Source organism: Haliotis rufescens, unplaced genomic scaffold, assembly GCF_023055435.1.
Source record: "Haliotis rufescens isolate VD_foot unplaced genomic scaffold, xgHalRufe1.0.p SCAF_1, whole genome shotgun sequence".
Lineage (NCBI taxonomy): Eukaryota > Metazoa > Mollusca > Gastropoda > Lepetellida > Haliotidae > Haliotis > Haliotis rufescens.
In genome coordinates this window covers 87789344-87810567 of record NW_025963779.1, presented here as the reverse complement: position 1 = coordinate 87810567, position 21224 = coordinate 87789344, and the positions used below count along the sequence as shown (strand labels likewise).

At 39.4% G+C, this 21224-nt stretch overlaps 1 protein-coding gene across 1 annotated transcript in view; it reads left to right on the top strand.

Moving 5' to 3' along the window:
• Window positions 1-4431: 4431 nt before the first annotated feature.
• Window positions 4432-21224, top strand: part of LOC124119731 — a 96869-nt gene continuing 80076 nt past the window's right edge. The window contains exons 1-2 of the mRNA XM_048381370.1: window positions 4432-4461; window positions 20349-20398. Of these exons, the coding sequence (XP_048237327.1) occupies window positions 4432-4461; window positions 20349-20398 (80 nt within the window). The remainder of the gene's footprint in view (window positions 4462-20348; window positions 20399-21224) is intronic.

Genomic DNA, 21224 nt, shown 5'->3' with positions numbered 1-21224 from the left:
GACGAAGGTGACATTCTACTGCACTTGTCTGCCCGCCAGATGAAGGTGACATACTGCTTCACTTGTCTGTCCACCAGATGAAGGTGACATTCTACTTTACTTGTCTGCCCGCCAGACGAAGGTGACATACTGCTTCACTTGTCTGTCCACCAGATGAAGGTGACATTCTACTGCACTTGTCTGCCCGCCAGATGAAGGTGACATACTGCTTCACTTGTCTCCCCGCGAGATGAAGGTGACATTCTACTGCACTTGTCTGCCCGCCAGATGAAGGTGACATACTGCTTCACTTGTCTCCCCGCGAGATGAAGGTGACATTCTACTGCACTTGTCTGCCCGCCAGATGAAGGTGACATACTGCTTCACTTGTCTCCCCGCGAGATGAAGGTGACATTCTACTGCACTTGTCTGCCCGCCAGATGAAGGTGACATACTGCTTCACTTGTCTCCCCGCGAGATGAAGGTGACATTCTACTGCACTTGTCTGCCCGCCAGATGAAGGTGACATACTGCTTCACTTGTCTCCCCGCGAGATGAAGGTGACATTCTGCTGCACTTGTCTGCCCGCCAGATGAAGTTGACATTCTACTGCACTTGTCTGCCCGCCAGATGAAGGTGACATTCTGCTTTACTTGTCTGCCCGCCAGATGAAAAGGACATTCTACTTCACTTGTCTGCCCGCCAGACGAAGGTGACATTCTGCTGCATTTGTCTGCCCGCCAGATGAAGGTGACATTCTACTTCACTTGTCTGCCCGCCAATTGAAGATGACATTTTACTTCACTTGTCTGCCCGCCAGACGAAGGTGACATTCTACTTTACTTGTCTGCCCGCCAGATGAAGGTGACATTCTACTTCACTTGTCTGCCCGCCAGATGAAGTTGACATTCTACTTCACTTGTCTGCCCGCGAGATGAAGGTGACATTCTACTTCACTTGTCTGCCTGCTGTCATGAGAGGGACATTTTCCGTTATGTGAAAACCCGTGAGCTTAGGGGCACATTCTACCCAGCTCGTTTGCCCCCGTGTCTTGCACGACACTACGGGAGTATAGCTGATTAACTATTAATTGGTTCATACCACGGGTAATCCAGGTGTTGCTCACTACGTACATGCTTCCCTTATACACAAGACCTTACATACACCAGCTGAACACTTTTTATTGAATCAATGTTACACGAAGGACCGACACCACTCGGTACGACATAACTTGTCATGTGTCCGTGATGCGTATACAGTACACTGCCAGGTTAAGGAAAGATGAATTATTGACAAAAAAACTAAAGTAACAACGAAAGTCCATAACCGTTGTTCGGAGCACGAAAGACTAAGTCGTCGTCCTTCCCTGTGCTGGCATGCCCTTGGCAGAACAGAGTGAGTGGTTTGGGTTTAACGCCACTTTTAACAGTATTCCAGTTATACCACGGCCTGTCAGCTTTATGTGGGAGGAAAGCCTGAAGTGATGCAGATCTCGGACAATAACCACTTCGGTGAAACCCACGAGCACGGGCATGGTGCTGACAAACCTAGAAACATAATCGGGGCTAACCGGGATTCGAACCCACAATCATAGGTTTCTGGCTTGCCCAAGGAACGCAACTCTGCACAGCGAATCGCGGCGCCTTAGACGACTGAGCCACCCGTACCCCCTGGTAGAACAGAAGGATTCCTTCTGCTGAAACTATTTGTTGTTTAATGCAATCTCATATGGATCTAATTACAAAATATAAGACGCAAAGTTCCACGCTTTCTAACCAACGTCAACGTCAACGCAGCCATGGTCACAAGAAAGGAAGAAAGACAAATAGTATCATTAATTTGGAGGGTTGTTGCCTCCAGGAACCATTGGAATTTTACAAAGTAAGGACAAGACTATACTCTGTGTCGTTGAAAGAAATCAAATGTCTTCAGTAACTTTTGGTGATGGATTGGTCTGCAAACAATAAGAGTATAGTTCATGATATTGCTTTGAAACGTTTAGCCAAACCAGAAACTGAATCCACTTAATCAGACAAATTTGAAATTTGCTAACTTGGCAATTAATGCCTTCAATTTTAGTAACATTCTCAGACAAAGATCAGTTTACCAAAACGTTCAATTTTCAGTAACCACCAACAGTTTCATTTTGCTGTACGGACACCATCTCATCCAAGTTGTTCAATTATAGGAATGTGTTGCAGAATGTGGACTCTCATGATGTCAATTCTGCTCCTAGTGGCTGCTAAGGCTCTTCATACTGCAACCAAACTTCACGTCGTGTAATCACAGGGGATTTCTCTATTGTTGACAATGAAGGACATTTCCAAATTTGACAAAAATTATATCCGGTACAATTCCCTATTTTCACTTGTACCATATGTTCTCGTGTTTTTTTCAGGTGAACAATTGACTTGCCCTGGCATGCATTTGTGACGGGTTCCACCAGTGGGGCAGGATAATCTCACCATTTCACTTTTAGCAGAGATTTTACTATCAATATGCACAGGGTTTTGTCGCTTTTATATATATTCAACTTGGGATTCAACTAAATGTTCACAATATACCATTGATGACTTCCACTCCAGACAACACACATTAAATCTATTTGTTAATGATTTATTGTAATTACTGATGAATATTTTATGTTATTTGATATAAATTAATATGTGACATTTATCAAAACTGATCATTTGTCAAACTCGAAATTCGAACTCCTTATGCCTTACACCAAACACTTTACTGTCAAGGTAAGTCATACATCATATGCACGTGACAGACATAACACCAAACACAACATAGGCAAACAATAAGACACACGGAATGATGTGTAGAAAATGTCAAAACGCACTTAGCCACGTGAGAAGGGGAGATTGTATCGTGTAATGGGCATTAGGCGGCAATTGGAACTGGAGCATAAATCATGTTTCTGTGGCATTTCCCAGGATCAGGATCCGATCAGGATTTTGAAAATAAACATATTTATTTCAGAAAAAAGGGGGGAAATTCTTTTGCCTCATATCTTCAAATATCCTATCCTTCAACATGGAAATGTCCACCACATTCCCACTATAACGCTTTACTGACGCTTTGAATGTTGTAGCCCTGATCTAATAACGTTTGGCCAAGAGTCGTATGACCCACTGTGAAATCTTCGTAGAAGGAGAGTGCTCGATTGTAAGTTGTGAAATGTAGATACCAAGTTATGGAGCTGCTGGAATGTAAAAGGGAAAGTTGACTATTGGAGCGTTGGAGTCCTCCCTTTTGACAATTAGTGATATAAATACTTAAGAATAAATATTGCAACTTTGATGATGATGTTGCGTGTCGTTAGATGTTCTACGCGCTATTTTGAACTTTCTTGTCGTTATGCATGCATTCAATAGAAAAGATTCAATGACAGCTTTGTCATAGTTGTGTGTTATAGCACATGGTTGGTGTGTTATAGCACATGGTTGTGTGTTATAGCACATGGTTGGTGTGTTCCTCTGTCTCTTGGCAGCTATCATTAAATCTAAGGTTGCATTTTATGCGTTCTGTTTCGAATACTGCCATCAGTATTTTTTTTATTAATAATGTTTAGATAATAATAATAATGTGGTAACGTCGGTTGACTCAGGTCACTAAAATTTCAATAATCAAACTCTCCTATAACTTGATACGCCATTTCTACCAAGTTCTATGATCGAGCAATAATTTTAGTGATGCCTACATGTCATTGTTATGTTTTGTAGGCCTTGTCAGTAGGAGCAACAACAAACTGTCCATGTAGGGCCCGCGGGGCATTCACCACAGCACAGAAACACACATGGCACGGCAGGACGTGGATAATGAAAGGACATTCATCAACGATTTAACAATTAATTCCCATGAGTCAAGCTGTTATTTATGCAGTCATTCTAATCAAAAGCCTGCCATAGTTATACAATGTCATGGTGTTCCTTATTCTAAATGGTCTGCATACAGGAAACCCCCAAACACACAGTCTGTGGAATCTCGATTTATTTCACATTGAATGCACAGTTTAATGGAGCTTATTCGAGTTAATGTAACGAGCATTTGTTCTAGCCTTTGCGGGAGGACCCCGGTATTCCCATAGCATGAAATCAATATGTTTATATCCTATTGTACACGGCTACTTCAGTCTAGAGAGAAAGCAATTACATGTGATTGTCGTTAATGTTTTCACAACCAGATAGTTAAATTTTCATGGAATTGATTACATGTACATGTGCAGTTGTAAGCACGACAAAGGAAAGCAATGTAATCAGCACTGAATGCCATGGACCTGTGACACCCGTCTACCATAAAGTCCCCCCGTTGCAGTTTAGTGGCGTGTGTCGACTGAAAGACCCAGTCAGCTGTGATTGGCTACCTTCGCTCCCACTCCTAATCATCATCGAACAGATATAAATATGCGCAACTGCAATTACTGACCATAGGTGACCAAACAGGATGGACAACAGGTTCGGGACGTCCGCATACGTGAGTTTAAAGTTTTATCCTATCTTATAGTGACCGATTACCATTATATAGAAACAGGTACCAACATGTAGGAACGGTGGGATCGGTAATGAATTGTTTACTTTACAGATCGCTGATGTCAACAACATATACTATTCAAACCCTTTGCTTAGACAAGGTGATCTGGTTAGTTGAAAACGAGTTTTATTTGTTTGTCGTGTAACGCCGCACTCAGCGTTATGACGGCGGCCTGTAAATAATCAAGTCTGGGCCAGACAATCATGTTAATCTATTTCTGCATTTAAGGTCACAGACCATTGGTTCCAATCCCATTTTTTAACAATTGAGGGTCTGTTACACTTGTCTCAAAAAGATTATTATGGAACATCAATGCAATTCTTCTCGACTCATCCACTGATATTAAAATATAAAAAACACGCTGAATATGTAATTTTTTTAAAGACATAAGTATAGTGACTATTTCGGAAAAAGCGACGTGTTGTTCAATGACGGGATTGTCTTGTCTCCGTTTGGTGATGGTTCCTTCCCCTGGGTGTGCCAACGTTTACGTACATGACGATGATGCCAAACAACATGGAACAACATCTGGACATTGTCCCCAGGGAGCTGTGGTTGAAGGGGTCTATCATGGGACTTGAGAATGTCAGTTTGAATTGATTACTGATACAATGGGTGACGTTAAGATGTTTTCGCGCTTGTCTTGGTTGGCCAGAAATCAATACTTTGAGGTGAGGTACCGTTGAGGTAAAATTGGTGAGGTAAAATTGTTTTTTAATGTCGCGTTCCATATTTTTGCTGTTATAAAGCGACGTGCATGTATGTCGAGCAGAGTGCCATCTTTTAACATATTTTGGTACGTATTTTGGTATGACGCGGCCGAGCCCCGGACCTCCGGGTAGATGCACTATCAACTAGACCAAGGTTATGAGTGAGTGAGTGAGTATGGTTTTACGCCGCTTTAGCAATATTCCAGCAATATCACGGCGGGGGACACCAGAAATGGGCTTCACACATTGTACCCATGTCGGGAATCGAACCCGGGTCTTCGCTGTGACGAGCGAACGCTTTAACCACTAGGCTACCCGACCGCCCCGACAAGATTATGACTTATTCGGTTAATATGAAAAGTGCAAATACTTTTGAATTATAACGTTGAAGCCATATTAATTATGTTAGACGACCGAAAGCTTTTTGCTCATCAGAAATCCATCACCTAATTTTGCTTCCTCTATACTAATGTCGGAGGTGCACTTAGTGTGTAGCACTGTTGTTGGTTATAATTAGAATACCACAGGTCACGTGTAAAACAATATCACGAGAACACTACTCTTACTTCACAAACTGTTTACATATTTATGACAATCATTTTCATGAGAACAGAAATACGGATGACATAATGATATAAGTGTCTTTTGGAAAAAGCATATTTCGTTTATGCTCCATGCACCGTCACAGTGTCAGTTCTGCTGTTTTGCACTTTTGCACTTTTGCTATTGAGCAAAAACATTGCAGTCAAAGTGTGCTTGGCGGAAGTGACCGTTAACATAAAGGCTGTCTGTCCACATCTGTGGCCGGCCACCTAGTTACGGCATGGTCCTCCCATCAGGCCACCAGCAGTATGCCTATAAATTACACTGTCTGCCTCTCTTGCTTGTTATTATGCATGGTATGTGACCACACAATATGGAGGCCCAAGTAAGTAGATACGTGTTTAACTTCATTTCTGATGTACTATTCATTTATTTATTAGCACTGAGCTTTTAAGACAGGTAAAACATCAAAACCATATTGCTAGTTTTGATTTGTTTGAATTTAACACTTATGATTAGAGAAGGTCGATATTAAACATCTTATAAGATATGTTATAACAGCATTTTACCATTGAGATTGTTGATCAAAGTATCATGACACTGTATCTGCACTTCGAACGCTGCAATGGGAGATTCTCATTGTAATAGACGTTTCAGCTCCATAAAATCCTCTTACTCATTACATGAACAAATATTGTGAAGATAATTCAAATAGCATCGTTGTGTTTGCTTTGGGTACTATACTATCAAAGCCACGACTGATTTCGCTTTAGATGACAGTTGTGAGGCGGCCTCCTGCACCGGTAGAGTATTGGCTCACAATAAAGGTACGCATGGTGATGGTTTATATTAAATTCCAAACTTTATTCATTGACGTATGTAAACTGGCGGGCAACAGAAATCATACGCCCATGTTTGATGGTGATTACAAGTGAAAGCATACACCCACGTTTGGTGGTGATTACAAATGAAACAATGAAAGCATACACCCATGTTTGATGGTGATTACAAATGAAACAATGAAAACAAACACCCATGTTTGATGGTGATTACAAATGAAACAATGAAAACAAACACCCATGTTTGATGGTGATTACAAATGAAACAATGAAAGCTTTCACCCATGTTTGATGGTGATTACAAATGAAACAATGAAAGCATACACCCATGTTTAAAGTTGATTACAAATGAAACAAACAGGAAATGGTTATTCGATAATGAAGTTTTGATACCTGTATCATAGTGTTGCTTTGAACCTTAAGTTTGCAGTGTTTCTATGAATAACTGTATTAAACTACCGAGCTGTCATTAGCCGGCAACGATGAAGTATTACAATATATATATAATCGAAAAGCACTTACGAAAGTAAATTACAGTTACATAACTGTCGTTAATCGTACTTTACTTTCGTAAGTGCTTTTCGATTATGAACTCATTTCAACTAATGCATTGTTGAATAACATGAACTGATAAGTATGACCCTGATTGTCACATTCCATACCATATACAATGGACGGACAGGACATTGTGACCACTGAATCATATACATATATTATTTATTCATCTATTGTATCACGTTGGTACGCTACACGAAAACAAAGTGCAGGTGGGAACGTATTTCAAATGCAGATATCTGCTACATGTACTATCGACGTTCAGTCTTGTTATGCAATCACTACAAGGGCTAGTTGATTGGTGATATTTATTCTTCGATGAAGATAATTAACATTGATCAGAGTATTATCCTGTTGTCAGTCTGTAGCCATCTTGTGTTCCTACACACTCCCGGAATGCGAAGCCAGACACGTCCATTTACTGGCTATAACTAAGAGTACATCACATCCTGCTGTCACTAGCACAAAGTATATGATAAAGGTATGTGTTTTTGTTTGAATTCTATCAATTATGGCTTATTTGGGTCATATTGGGTGCCCACAGTATCTCATAAGTTATTTCGGGGGTTCCACTAGTTAACGCCTAGCCCCATCACGCTGACGCGTCATGATACAACTAAATACCGTCCAAATTGACGTTAAACACAACCCGCTCATTCGGTGTTGTTTTAGACACTGGCCTGTTAATATAGGGAATGGGGCATTGAACAACGAGACTTAACTCTGCGATTAGTTTCGAAAGAAGAATTTATTTTATGGTTTAGAGCGATTAGAGAATTAATTATATGACTCGTGCGTTAACTGATAACACATAATCATATATTTATTACTTGTATAAATTAATCTTCAAAACAGAATATTATATCTTAGCTCTAGAATGTTATATGTTTAGACGCACAGTTTAGATGCAGATCCCATCGCCTCAGAATTGCCAAAGAAAAGATAGAAAAGAGAAAAGATTGAATTTGTGTTGTATGTAAAGAGATCTATATAGAAGACGAATATCATTATATTTTGATGTGCAACACATATGACGATCTTAGAGCCCATTTTATAGCACCAACATATCATACTTATGCTACCTATACCTATACCTACTTTAATGTTTTAATATTGTCTACTAAAGAATACGAAAATAACTATCGATGTACATATATAAAGCAATGTGTATTCGTAGAAGCAAACTGTCACCCTGAGTCTCCGTCTCTTTGCTGAAGAACCTTTGCTGTATTGACACGGGATCGTTAACGGTGTTTGGGGTGGGAGTAATGAACCAAATCAATATATTATATCTAGAAACTGATAGCTATAGAAACAGACCGGTATCCACTATTATCACTTCACGACCGAATCTCTGTCAATACTGGTTAGATGTGCACCATGTTGATATGTTTGTTAATGAAGTTTACACTTCTTTTGATCAAATCAATCATACAGAACAGTCGATATATGTATTTCAGAAAACCTTTCATATGATAGTTTATTGAACATTGTCAAGAGGAAGATGATATCAATATATTAATTGACCCGCATAGTTTTATACTTTTAAGTAATATCATTCATAGACAGATTTTACAATTATGAATATTAATATACTGTTAACGGTGCACTTATAGATACGACGTTTGTTTATACAGAGTATATCTTTAGTTTTAATCTTACTGCTGTTTTCACGGCCGATTTGGTGGTATACAAGACTAGGGTCTGAGCATTATTCGAATAGCCATACTATAACTTCATCTTTTGCGAATATGCACCGTCATAACTGACATATCGAAGTGTTATTCAATACCATCAGTTGCTATCCTGGAGAGAGTGTTGACCACATTGTGAACATATTGTGAAGACAGGGCCGACAAATACTCCACACACTGCAGTGACGTAGCTGGTCATGCGGCGATTCTATCAAAATATTTTTGTAGATTGGTATTAGTTGGTAATACACAGACCACAGTGTATACTGTGCAAGCTATATATGTATAGAGGATGTCCGCGGGTGAACTGTTGAGTGGGAGGACAATGGCAACAACTCGTATGGTTTATGAAAATTACGAAACATCTGCTCATTTTCTGTAAAATACATGTCCGTTTTTATAAGAGGGTCTGTCTTTCTACGTCTTGAAACCAATACAGCTTCAAGGGGATACGAGTCATTTTATTCAAAGCCTATGTAGTGCGTCTAGCTTGCAAGACCTTCGAAAGGTGGATGACCTCCCTGTCTTTGGAAACGTATGCATATTATATTTAATCCTGGAGGCCATTTGGGGCTGTTTTGTTTTTAAAATATGAATTTATTCCTGAATAAACGCAATACACAAAAGGATGGTAGTCATATTTTGCCATAGAAAAGTCCTTAAAATGTTACGTTTCAAAAGTGTTCGATCAGTGCTTGAAATATAAATGTTCATTGGTTTTCTACACGTATTTCCGGCGTTCTTAGTCTCTCGGGAGTTCGGGGTCTGAGGCGCTGCAATTCGCCGGAAAACCTATTTTTGTAGGTTCGAATCCCAATTCGCCCCGATTATGTTTCCAGGTTTGTCAGCACCATACCCGTGCTCGTGGGTTTTACAAAAGTGTTGAATGTCTGAGACCTGAGACCTGCATCACTTCGAGCTGTCCGTCCACACCAAGCTGACACGCCGCGATGTAACTGGAATACTATTAAAAGCCGCACTAAACCCAACTCACTCACCCACTTAGTCTTTCGAATTGCAAGACGATTTCAGCTCACGTTGCTTGTTTGGCAAATATGTGATCAATTAAGAGAAAAAAAACTTCTATTCTAACATTAATGGTTTTGATTACTCTAACCATAAACTCAAGTATTGTTCACTAATGCATTCACAAACAATGATGTCGCCGCTTTTAGTTAACAGCTGCTAATGTACCGGCAACAGGCAACGTTTCCCAAACATAGCGCCCAGTCAAACTGTTTTACAACATGAAGGTTATACTTCTGGTCAGTATTACCTCAACCCAATGTCCTACTTAGTTAATCGACAATAATAATAAGCTATTAAAAGGCTTCTTTCAATTTATGTAAAAATGAATAAATGAAACAATGAAAGCTTTCACCCATGTTTGATGGTGATTACAAATGAAACAATGAAAGCATACACCCATGTTTAAAGTTGATTACAAATGAAACAAACAGGAAATGGTTATTCGATAATGAAGTTTTGATACCTGTATCATAGTGTTGCTTTGAACCTTAAGTTTGCAGTGTTTCTACGAATAACTGTATTAAACTACCGAGCTGTCATTAGCCGGCAACGATGAAGTATTACAATATATATATATATATATATATTTGAACATTCTGTTACATACCTGTCGTTAGCCGTAATTTACTTTCGTAAGTGCTTTTCGATTATGAACTCATTTCAACTAATGCATTGTTAAATAACATGAACTGATAAGTATGACCCTGATTGTCACATTCCATATACAATGGACGGACAGGACATTGTGACCACTGAATCATATACATATATTATTTATTCATCTATTGTATGACGTTGGTACGCTACACGAAAACAAAAGTGCAGGTGGGAAAGTATTTCAAATGCAGATATCTGCTACATGTACTATCGACGTTCAGTCTTGTTATGCAATCACTACAAGGGCTAGTTGATTGGTGATATTTATTCTTCGATGAAGATAATTAACATTGATCAGAGTATTATCCTGTTGTCAGTCTGTAGCCATCTTGTGTTCCTACACACTCCCGGAATGCGAAGCCAGACACGTCCATTTACTGGCTATAACTAAGAGAACATCACATCCTGCTGTCACTAGCACAAAGTATATGATAAAGGTATGTGTTTTTGTTTGAATTCTATCAAATATGGCTTATTTGGGTCATATTGGGTGCCCACAGTATCTCATAAGTTATTTCGGGGGTTCCACTAGTTAACGCCTAGCCCCATCACGCTGACGCGTCATGATACAACTAAATACCGTCCAAATTGACTTTAAACGCAACCCGCTCATTCGGTGTTGTTTTAGACACTGGCCTGTTAATATAGGGAATGGGGCATTGAACAACGAGACTTAACTCTGCGATTAGTTTCGAAAGAAGAATTTATTTTATGGATTAGAGCGTTTAGAGAATTAATTATATGACTCGTGCGTTAACTGATAACACATAATCATATATTTATTACTTGTATAAATTAATCTTCAAAACAGAATATTATATCTTAGCTCTAGAATGTTATATGTTTAGACGCACAGTTTAGATGCAGATCCCATCGCCTTAGAATTGCATCAGGAAAGTTTACCAAAGAAAAGATAGAAAAGAGAAAAGATTGAATTTGTGTTGTATGTAAAGAGATCTATATAGAAGACGAATATCATTATATTTTGATGTGCAACACATATGACGATCTTAGAGCCCATTTTATAGCACCAACATATCATACTTATGCTACCTATACCTATACCTTCTTTAATGTTTTAATATTGTCTACTAAAGAATACGAAAATAACTATCGATGTACATATATAAAGCAATGTGTATTCGTAGAAGCAAACTGTCACCCTGAGTCTCCGTCTCTTTGCTGAAGAACCTTTGCTGTATTGACACGGGATCGTTAACGGTGTTTGGGGTGGAAGTAATGAACCAAATCAATATATTATATCTAGAAACTGATAGCTATAGAAACAGACCGGTATCACAAACCACTATTATCACTTCACGACCAAATCTCTGTCAATACTGGTTAGATGTGCACCATGTTGATATGTTTGTTAATGAAGTTTACACTTCTTTTGATCAAATCAATCATACAGAACAGTCGATATATGTATTTCAGAAAACCTTTCATCTGCTAGTTTATTGAACATTGTCAAGAGGAAGATGATATCAATATATTAATTGACCCGCATAGTTTTATACTTTAAAGTAATATCATTCATAGACAGATTTTACAATTATGAATACTAATTTAATGTTAAGGGTGCACTTATAGATACGACGTTTGTTTATACAGAGTATATCTTTAGTTTTAATCTAACTGCTGTTTTCACGGCCGATTTGGTGGTATACAAGACTAGGGTCTGAGCATTATTCGAATAGCCATACTATAACTTCATACTTCACCTTTTGCGAATATGCACCGTCATAACTGACATATCGAAGCGTTATTCAATACCGTCAGGTGTTATCCCGTAGAGAGTCTTGACCACATTGTGAACACAGGGCCGACAAATACTCCACAAACTGCAGTGACGTAGCTGGTCACGCGGCGATTCTATCAAAATATTTATCACTTTGTAGATTGATATTAGTTGGTAATACACAGACCACAGTGTATACTGTGCAAGCTATATATGTATAGAGGATGTCCGCGGGTGAACTGTTGAGTGGGAGGACAATGGCAACAACTCGTATGGTTTATGAAAATTACGAAACATCTGCTCATTTTCTGTAAAATACATGTCCGTTTTTATAAGAGGGTCTGTCTTTCTACGTCTTGAAACCAATACAGCTTCAAGGGGATACGAGTCATTTTATTCAAAGCCTATGTAGTGCGTCTAGCTTGCAAGACCTTCGAAAGGTGTCTTTGGAAACGTATGCATATTATATATAATTCTGAAGGCCATTTGGGGCTGTTTTGTTTTTAAAATATGAATTTATTCCTGAATAAACGCAAAACACAAAAGGATGGTAGTCATATTTTGCCATAGAAAAGTCCTTAAAATGTTACGTTTCAAAAGTGTTCGATCAGTGCTTGAAATATTAATGTTCATTGGTTTTCTACACGTATTTCCGGCGTTCTTAGTCTCTCGGGAGTTCGGGGTCTGAGGCGCTGCAATTCGCCGTAAAACCTTTTTTTGTAGGTTCGAATCCCAATTCGCCCCGATTATGTTTCCAGGTTTGTCAGCACCATACCCGTGCTCGTGGGTTTTACAAAAGTGTTGAATGTCTGAGACCTGAGACCTGCATCACTTCGAGCTTTCCGTCCACACCAAGATGACACGCCGCGATGTAACTGGAATACTATTAAAAGCCGCACTAAACCCAACTCACTCACCCACTTAGTCTTTCGAATTGCAAGACGATTTCAGCTCACGTTGCTTGTTTGGCAAATATGTGATCAATTAAGAGAAAAAAAACTTCTATTCTAACATTAATGGTTTTGATTACTCTAACCATAAACTCAAGTATTGTTCACTAATGCATTCACAAACAATGATGTCGCCGCTTTTAGTTAACAGCTGCTAATGTACCGGCAACAGGCAACGTTTCCCAAACATAGCGCCCAGTCAAACTGTTTTACAACATGAAGGTTATACTTCTGGTCAGTATTACCTCAACCCAATGTCCTACTTAGTTAATCGACAATAATAATAAGCTATTAAAAGGCTTTTTTCAATTTATGTAATCGGACCCCCGTTGAAGCCCTACAGCCAAAATGACAATGCCGTGATTGTATTATCTTGATGAGTTCCACGTTACGCGAAGAGGCTTATGTCAATGCTATTGTTACACACCACTTTCTATATCGATGTTGCATGGAAGCAGAGATTCATGTATTGTCAAGTCCAACTCATCACTGCCTCTTAGTACACACACGTGCCTGTGTGTGGTCTGATATGATGATGACAAGATAATGAAGAAGATGAGGAAGAAGAAGATAATTGTTTTATTTAAGTCACATATTGCAATTAATCAAAAAACATAATAAAGCCATGTATTGCAATATACGGCCATTAATCCCTATGAGACACTGGTAATCATATATGCACAATATTATATAAAAGGGTAAAATATACTTATATACACATGCACAAAAGTTAAGCGCCACCCACCATATTTGTGAGCTGTTACTTTTGACACTTAATGATGACTATTATAACGAGATGTACGATTTTTATAAGCCGTATATGTAAACCGCATGTGATGCAAAAGTTGTCCCAAAGCAAGTTTATCTTGTGTTCCAAAAGAATATGAGCAGAATGGAATTTTACCGAAGACCAGAAATTGAAGGATTAGAAAACATTGAAAAACTTTTTTTGTCATGTAACTGTCATGATATCAGCAGACCATATCAGGTGTCACATAGACACCCGAGGGAGTGCAGAGTCTATTGCAAGACAGAAACGTCAGTAACATGTGTATGATCCACGGACATTGACCACAGCTTCAACCCTACGCCTCATACTCATTACAAGTCGTTGAATGCATCTCTGAGGCAAACGGATCCATTCTTCATGAAGTGCGGCTTCAAGTCCAGCGAGATTTTGAACTGGAGGATCACGATGTCTGATTTACCGGCCAAGAATGTCCAAGAGATGCTCAATCGGATTAAGATCCGGACTACAGGCCGGCCAAGGAAGAGTGGCAATAGCTTCTTGACGCAAATAAGCCAAAACTGCCCGAGATCTGTGTGGTCTAGCTTTGTCGTCCATGTAAACAGGTCTTGTCTGAAGAGAATGGTTGTCAAAATGAGGGACTACCACTAGACGAAGAACGGCACCTTGGTATTGTTGGCCACGAATTGTCACCAGCGGAAGTTTGCAGCCGAAGGAAACACAACCCCATATCATGACAGACCCCTCGCCATATGCTAAGGTCTTCTGGATGTTCCTTGGTGCCAAACGAGTGTTACGTTGCCTCCAAACACGTATTCGACCATCAACAGTTCGTAGCAGCATTCGATACTCGTCAAACCAATGGATCTTTCTCCAGTTGGCCAAGTTCCATCGACTACGGGCACGACACCATATCAGACGATTCCGCATGTGTAACTTTTGTGCATGTGTATATATACAAGATACATGTACATAATACATAATGAAATTACAGCGAGGACGGTCCAATTACTAATATATTAAGTACATCATTAGGGCTACAGTGGCTAGAGTCTTTGCACATGGCTTCTTCCCTGAAAGCCCAGGCAGAGGGTATGTCGCAGTGGTTCGTCCACGTTAAAATCTTGTGTAAACGCTCTTGCGTTTTCACGATTTTAACTTGCACGGTTCAAAACATTCATCCGACAGTGAACCAACACAATATGAATTTCATTTCTTAAATAACTGCACTTACGCTTCTGTAGTGTTGTCGGTGGGTGTCGGAGTTCTGTCTCCAATGGTAATGAAACGTATCTCAAGCTACATCTACGAGGGGCGTTCAATATTTTTTGCAACTTGGGCATTTGTGTTTGCACAAACAATGTCAACTTGTGGCAGGTGTGACACTAGTCATAACATCAAGTTGACACGTGTTATAACAAGTTCCAGACACAACAGTAAGTTAGATGTGATGGCTTCATTCCCTAAGGGTGGTCACAATCATGGATTCTCTCAAACATGAACAACGCTCGGTAATAAAGTTCCTTACCAAGTAGGGATGAAAAGCGAAAGAAATCAACCCAAACGGAAACCATTGCTACTATAGAAAGAAGAATTTTGTCTGACCGACGAGTGAAAGTATCTGAACTTTCTAGGGAATTCCAAATATCAATTGGAATTATTGTAACCATCATTCATGAGCCACCTGGATATGTCCAAGGTATTTGCAAGATGATTACCTAGAAACCTCAGAGCTCAAGATCGCCATTAGAGAATTGAAAGTTGCCGAGACCTCCTGGATCTCTATACTGCTGATGAAGCCGGATTTCTTTCTCGTCTAATGACAGGTGATCAAACATGGATGCACCACTGGGACCCAGAAACAAAATTGGAATCCATGCAATGGAAGCACCCCAATTCTCCACCTCCGAGGAAGTTTCGCATTCAACTATCGGCTGGCAAGGTAATGGCCACCATATTTTGGGATGTAAGAAGCATATTACTGATTGATTACATGCAACCAAAAACTACAATCAATGGACAGTATTATGCTAATGTAATGAAAGATTTGCGAAAATCTATTCGCCAGAAACGCCGTGGGATGTAAACACGCCGTATTCTACTTTTGCATGACAACGCTCCGGTTCACAAGTCGAGAATTGCACAGGCCGCCATATGTGAAAGTGGATTCGAACAGTTAAATCACCCATCCTACAGCCCAGCTTTAGCCCCCAGTGACTATTTCCTGTCCCTGCAAATGAAACCTGCCCTACGTGGAAGACGCTTGCAGGATGACGAGGACATAAAGGCTGCCACAGAGGCGTGGTTAGAGGGCAAATCTGCGGATTTCTATATAAGTGGTATTAAAAGCTTGAAGGACAAATGGAATAAGTGTATTGAGGTGAATGGAGATTATATTTAAAAATAAAAGTGAAAGATATTCTGCGACTTTGATTATATTGAAGTTGGAAAACTTATTGAACGCCCCTCGTATATTAGGATTACACTTCATCGATCTATTGGTACGAAGTGTTACCATTTACCTGTCCTCGATAGTTTCAAAGATCTGATATCAGTTTGTCTGCACATCTTAGTATTAAACATTCTTAAATGGATTAAAAATCTCCAGTAGAGCTATACACATCCGGAACAGGACGTCCAGAACTTTGAAGGATGGTAAACACATAGCTTGTCCATGGTTTTGGTTAAATGTTTGGACCAGATATTAACAGCAAAAATAAATCGATCAGAGTTAACAACAAACAGTTTCTTCAAAATCGCATTGGTTCTATTCGTTGTCTGGTTAATGATGCTAATGAGCCCACCTCAGCACTGACGGCAAGGTTTGAGGTCATGCATCCCACTCCCAACAAGAATCTAAATGCACAGTGCTGAATGCTGATAACCGAGTGCCCCAGATTGCTGTAACAGAGGACAGAATAGGCTCAACAAGATTTCCATATAAAGAGTTGCACGCGTTATAAGTCATTTCTCCGACCAACTTAAACTTCATAATCATGACACCGAGAGCTCGCTTTACTGATTTCGCGAGTTCCTTTGCTGCGAATTTTAGATCTCAGTTATCTTCAAGCCAAAATCCGAGGTATTTATATGTATGAGTATAGTCCACAATTTCGCTCTCGATCTTGAACGTAAGAGGATATATAAGCTGCATTTGGAGGATAATGAACAATTCTTGTCTTGTCGAAGTTAATATGCATGCGCCATTTGGAACACCAAGTGCTCATCACATTCCACATGCGGTTCTCGTCGCTATAAGTGGTATATCATCGGCATACAAAAGACATTGACTATTGAATGTGACACCACATTCAAGATTGTTTATTTCGTGAGCAAAAGCATTGATGAATACGGAGAATAATGCAGGAGACAGTACACAACCTTGTCTCACGCCAGTATTGACTGCGAACACATCCGTGTGGTAATCGTTAAGGCGAATTTAAACCCTTCGTATACCCGTACATACATACAACTGCCTTTTAGAATTTTCCCATAATACCGCGTTTCTTGAGCTTATACAATAGACAGTATCTATTGATCTTGTCAAATGCTTTCATTGCATCGATATTAGCATACAAACGTTGGAGGGATACCCTGCGGTTATGTGATACTGAATAAGGAGTAAACAAATGTTCCTGTGTGCACCTGTATCTTCGGAAGCCGTTCTGTTCAACACCCAAGAGGTCCCCGTCTTTTAACCATTCACTGAAATGCATGCTTATAGATTTAGAGTGACAAAACATTCTCCACAAGACTGTATGACAAGAGGGACGACTTCATCTTTCCAATAGTCAACTTTCTCTTCATGTCGAGCCATATTCCAGCAGCTCCAGCCTATGGTGTTTCCATTTCACATCTTTTGAGATACAATCGAGCATGTTCTTTCTACCAAGATTTCAAAGAGCGTCATACGACTCTTGCTCAGAAGTTGTTTGATCAAGGTTACATTCAAGGCCTCAGTAAAGCCTTCAAAATGTTTAATGGTAGACCTGTTGGGACATTTCCCAATTTGACGCATCAGTGACCGATGATGTCCAATGCAATTCCCTATTTTGACTTGTGCCATATGTTCCCGTGTTTTTTCAGGCTAACATTTGACTTGCCTTTGCTTGTGTTTGTTATTGGTGCCACCGTTGAGGCAGGACACGCTCACCTTTTCGCGAACCCCTGGTATCATCCCAATTTGATAGTGATTCATAAACTACAAGATATAGTCGGAATCGTACAATCGACTCTGCTTTCTAATGAATATGGAAAGGATTTTGTCGCTTTTATTTAGTACATCGGCATACATTTTACATGGTATTGATATCAGCGAGATGCCACGATATCCCTAGTGTCTGTGTCCGATCTCTTTATAGGATGCATTAGACACTTTACCATGTCTTGGCAAAAATAAAATGTTAATATCCTGTGAAAAATATGAACACATCCTGTATTATTTATCGCCCCATCGTGGTGTCAAATTGATATTCAACGTTTAGATCTGGAGATGACATCTTCTACTTAAGCGCGAGTAGTAGATGAATTTAACGCGGAAGAATCTAATCGTCAGTAGAGGCTGAATCATTATTCAATTCTTCACTGATGTTGTTGTAATGATGATCCTCGAAATGATTAGCATGTGTTTCCACAAAAGGAGATCTGTAATTGTTTTCCAAGCATCTCATACAACTTGAAATGGCCCCTTCTTGATTCGCGTATCATGGGATTATAGTGGATCTCTCACTGCAACCCCCGAGTATCTTCCCAAGTTCCCTAGAATCATTCTCATTAAACTTGTCCACCAGTCGTTATTGTTCTGTCCTTTGATACAGGCGCTTTTGTTTTCAGAGTTGTCTATCACATGATTTCCTTGATTTTGTACACTTGGCTTTCCGATTTTTACATTTAATTGAAAACTTACATTGAAAATGTTCTCTCATAATTACATATGTCATATAACATAAACATTTAAGTTCACCACACCAGAATCAGGCTTTTGCTTTGACTTACTTCCGGGATTACTTTTTCGTTGCGTAGCAACAAAGTCATCAATCTTATCAAGTTTTGAACACATAAGATCTAAAGAGTATCATATGTTGAGTGAACATCATTCTAATCGTCTAGTTTATATTTTATATATTTGAAAGTCTTTATTATTGCATTTATTTGTTTGTAAACAAATCTTCTCTTCTAAAATTAATTGTTTTGATTACTCTAACCATACATTCAACTAGCACACCTTTTGTTCACTAATGCATTCACAAACAATGATGTCGCCACACTAAGATAACAGCTGCTAATGGCGGCATGGCGACTGTCAATAGCGTAGCGTCCAGTCAATGGCAACGCTATTGTTACACACCTCATCCTATATTGATGTTGCATACAATATACAGCATAAATATTCTTACCATAATCGTAAAAAAATCCGACTATAAACAGATCCTCCACCAGTGGTATTCGTCACAAACACATGCATAGTCATGTCAACTGTTCAGCTGAATAAACGGGGAACATATGGTCAATGTGGGGAATTGCATCAGACATTTTGGTCACCGATGCTTCAAAATTGGAAACATCCTTCACATGCCTACCATAAAAAGCTTTGCAGAGGCCTTGAATGTAGTAAGTTTGATCAAACAACTTTTGAGCAACAGTCGCATGACATGATCGTCGAAATCTTAGTAGAAAGAGCATGCTCGGTAGTACATCAAAATGAGATGATTAGCGAAACATTCTCTTCTCGGTTAGGAATAGCTGTCACATGTCAACAATACATGTAATTCACCCTCATTAGAATCAAAGCCTCTGGCATGGCAGAATAAACAGAAGCGATCGGTACGTGGAGTTTTTCACATTCAACAGCAACTCTGAAGTTATTACACGGAAACATGGTTAACACAATGATAACGTGTCTATTCAAAATGGAATAATGTCATTCAGTAAAGGTTGAAGTTCGATAGTTATGCATTAAGTCCGACAAAGACATTACAGAATACTGATAGTCCTGCATCATGCTGTTTGATTGTGTGCATTTCACTGGATCAAAACTAATTTAGTGATAATGATAGGTATGCCTAGCTGGCTGTCGATCAGCTTCAGGAGGAAGGGGCTCTTTCAGGACAGATACACGTTTTTGTAATACAAGATTTCTATGTTAGCATAGTCTAATGAGCAAATACAAAGAAACGAATTACAATCAATAGTAGCGATACATCTGAATAGAAAGGACAGAAAAGTGATTGACATTGCCCACGACAACATTAAATTTTAATGGGATTCTGTTCCAGTTGGTAGTTAACTCTGTGTTTTATTTGTAGTTGGTTTGATTTCAGATAATTTGCATTTTGAGTGACGAAAGTATGTTCACCATTTTCAGGAAAACAACCGATTCAGCGTCACGGACAACAGCTGGCTCAGGTATCTGAAGTGAGTATGTTTCTATTGTATACCAACTGTAGTGTGTGTGTCTCATGACATTGTTTATTATAGGGCTTGTATCATCATTCATGACAATACAATGACGAGTAGCCGAGTGCTCAATGTCTACTCGTCACAACAAAGGCCTCTGTTCGATCATCATGCGCCAATTCTTGGTGCTCTGGAGGCGATGTGAACATTCGTTCACAAAGAAACATGATCTGGGCGAATCTGGGATTCGAACCAACAATTACAGGTGTTACGTGTCGATTCCCAAATTGAAACAATATGATAACCCAGAAATCTGTACGAAAAATAACCAAGGGTGAAACAAACAAACAACAAACAAGCGGTAAACAATCAACAAATGTATTACAACAATTAACTATGTTTACAAATCAATACAAATTACGGGGGCACGGGTGTCCCTGTCATCTAAGGCGCTGCGATTCGCTGTGCAGAGTTGCGTCCCTTAGGCACGCCAGAAACCTATGATTGTGGGTTTGAATCTCGGTTCGCCACGATTATTTTTCCAGGTTTGTCAGCACCATACCCGTGCTCGTGGGTTTCACCGAGGTGGTAAACGTCTGAGACCTGCATCATTTCGGGCTTTCCTCCCACATTTAGCTGACACGCCGCGATATCACTGGAATACTGTTATAAGCGGCGTTTAACCCAACACACTCACTCACTCAATACAAATTACTGCACAACAATTACAATGGCACATTATGGCAGTACACAACAGTAGTACTATATTCCATGGCAATAAATAATATGATGTCAGTGGTCAGCATCTAATATACAAATACAGTGGTGATAGCAAAAGTCATTG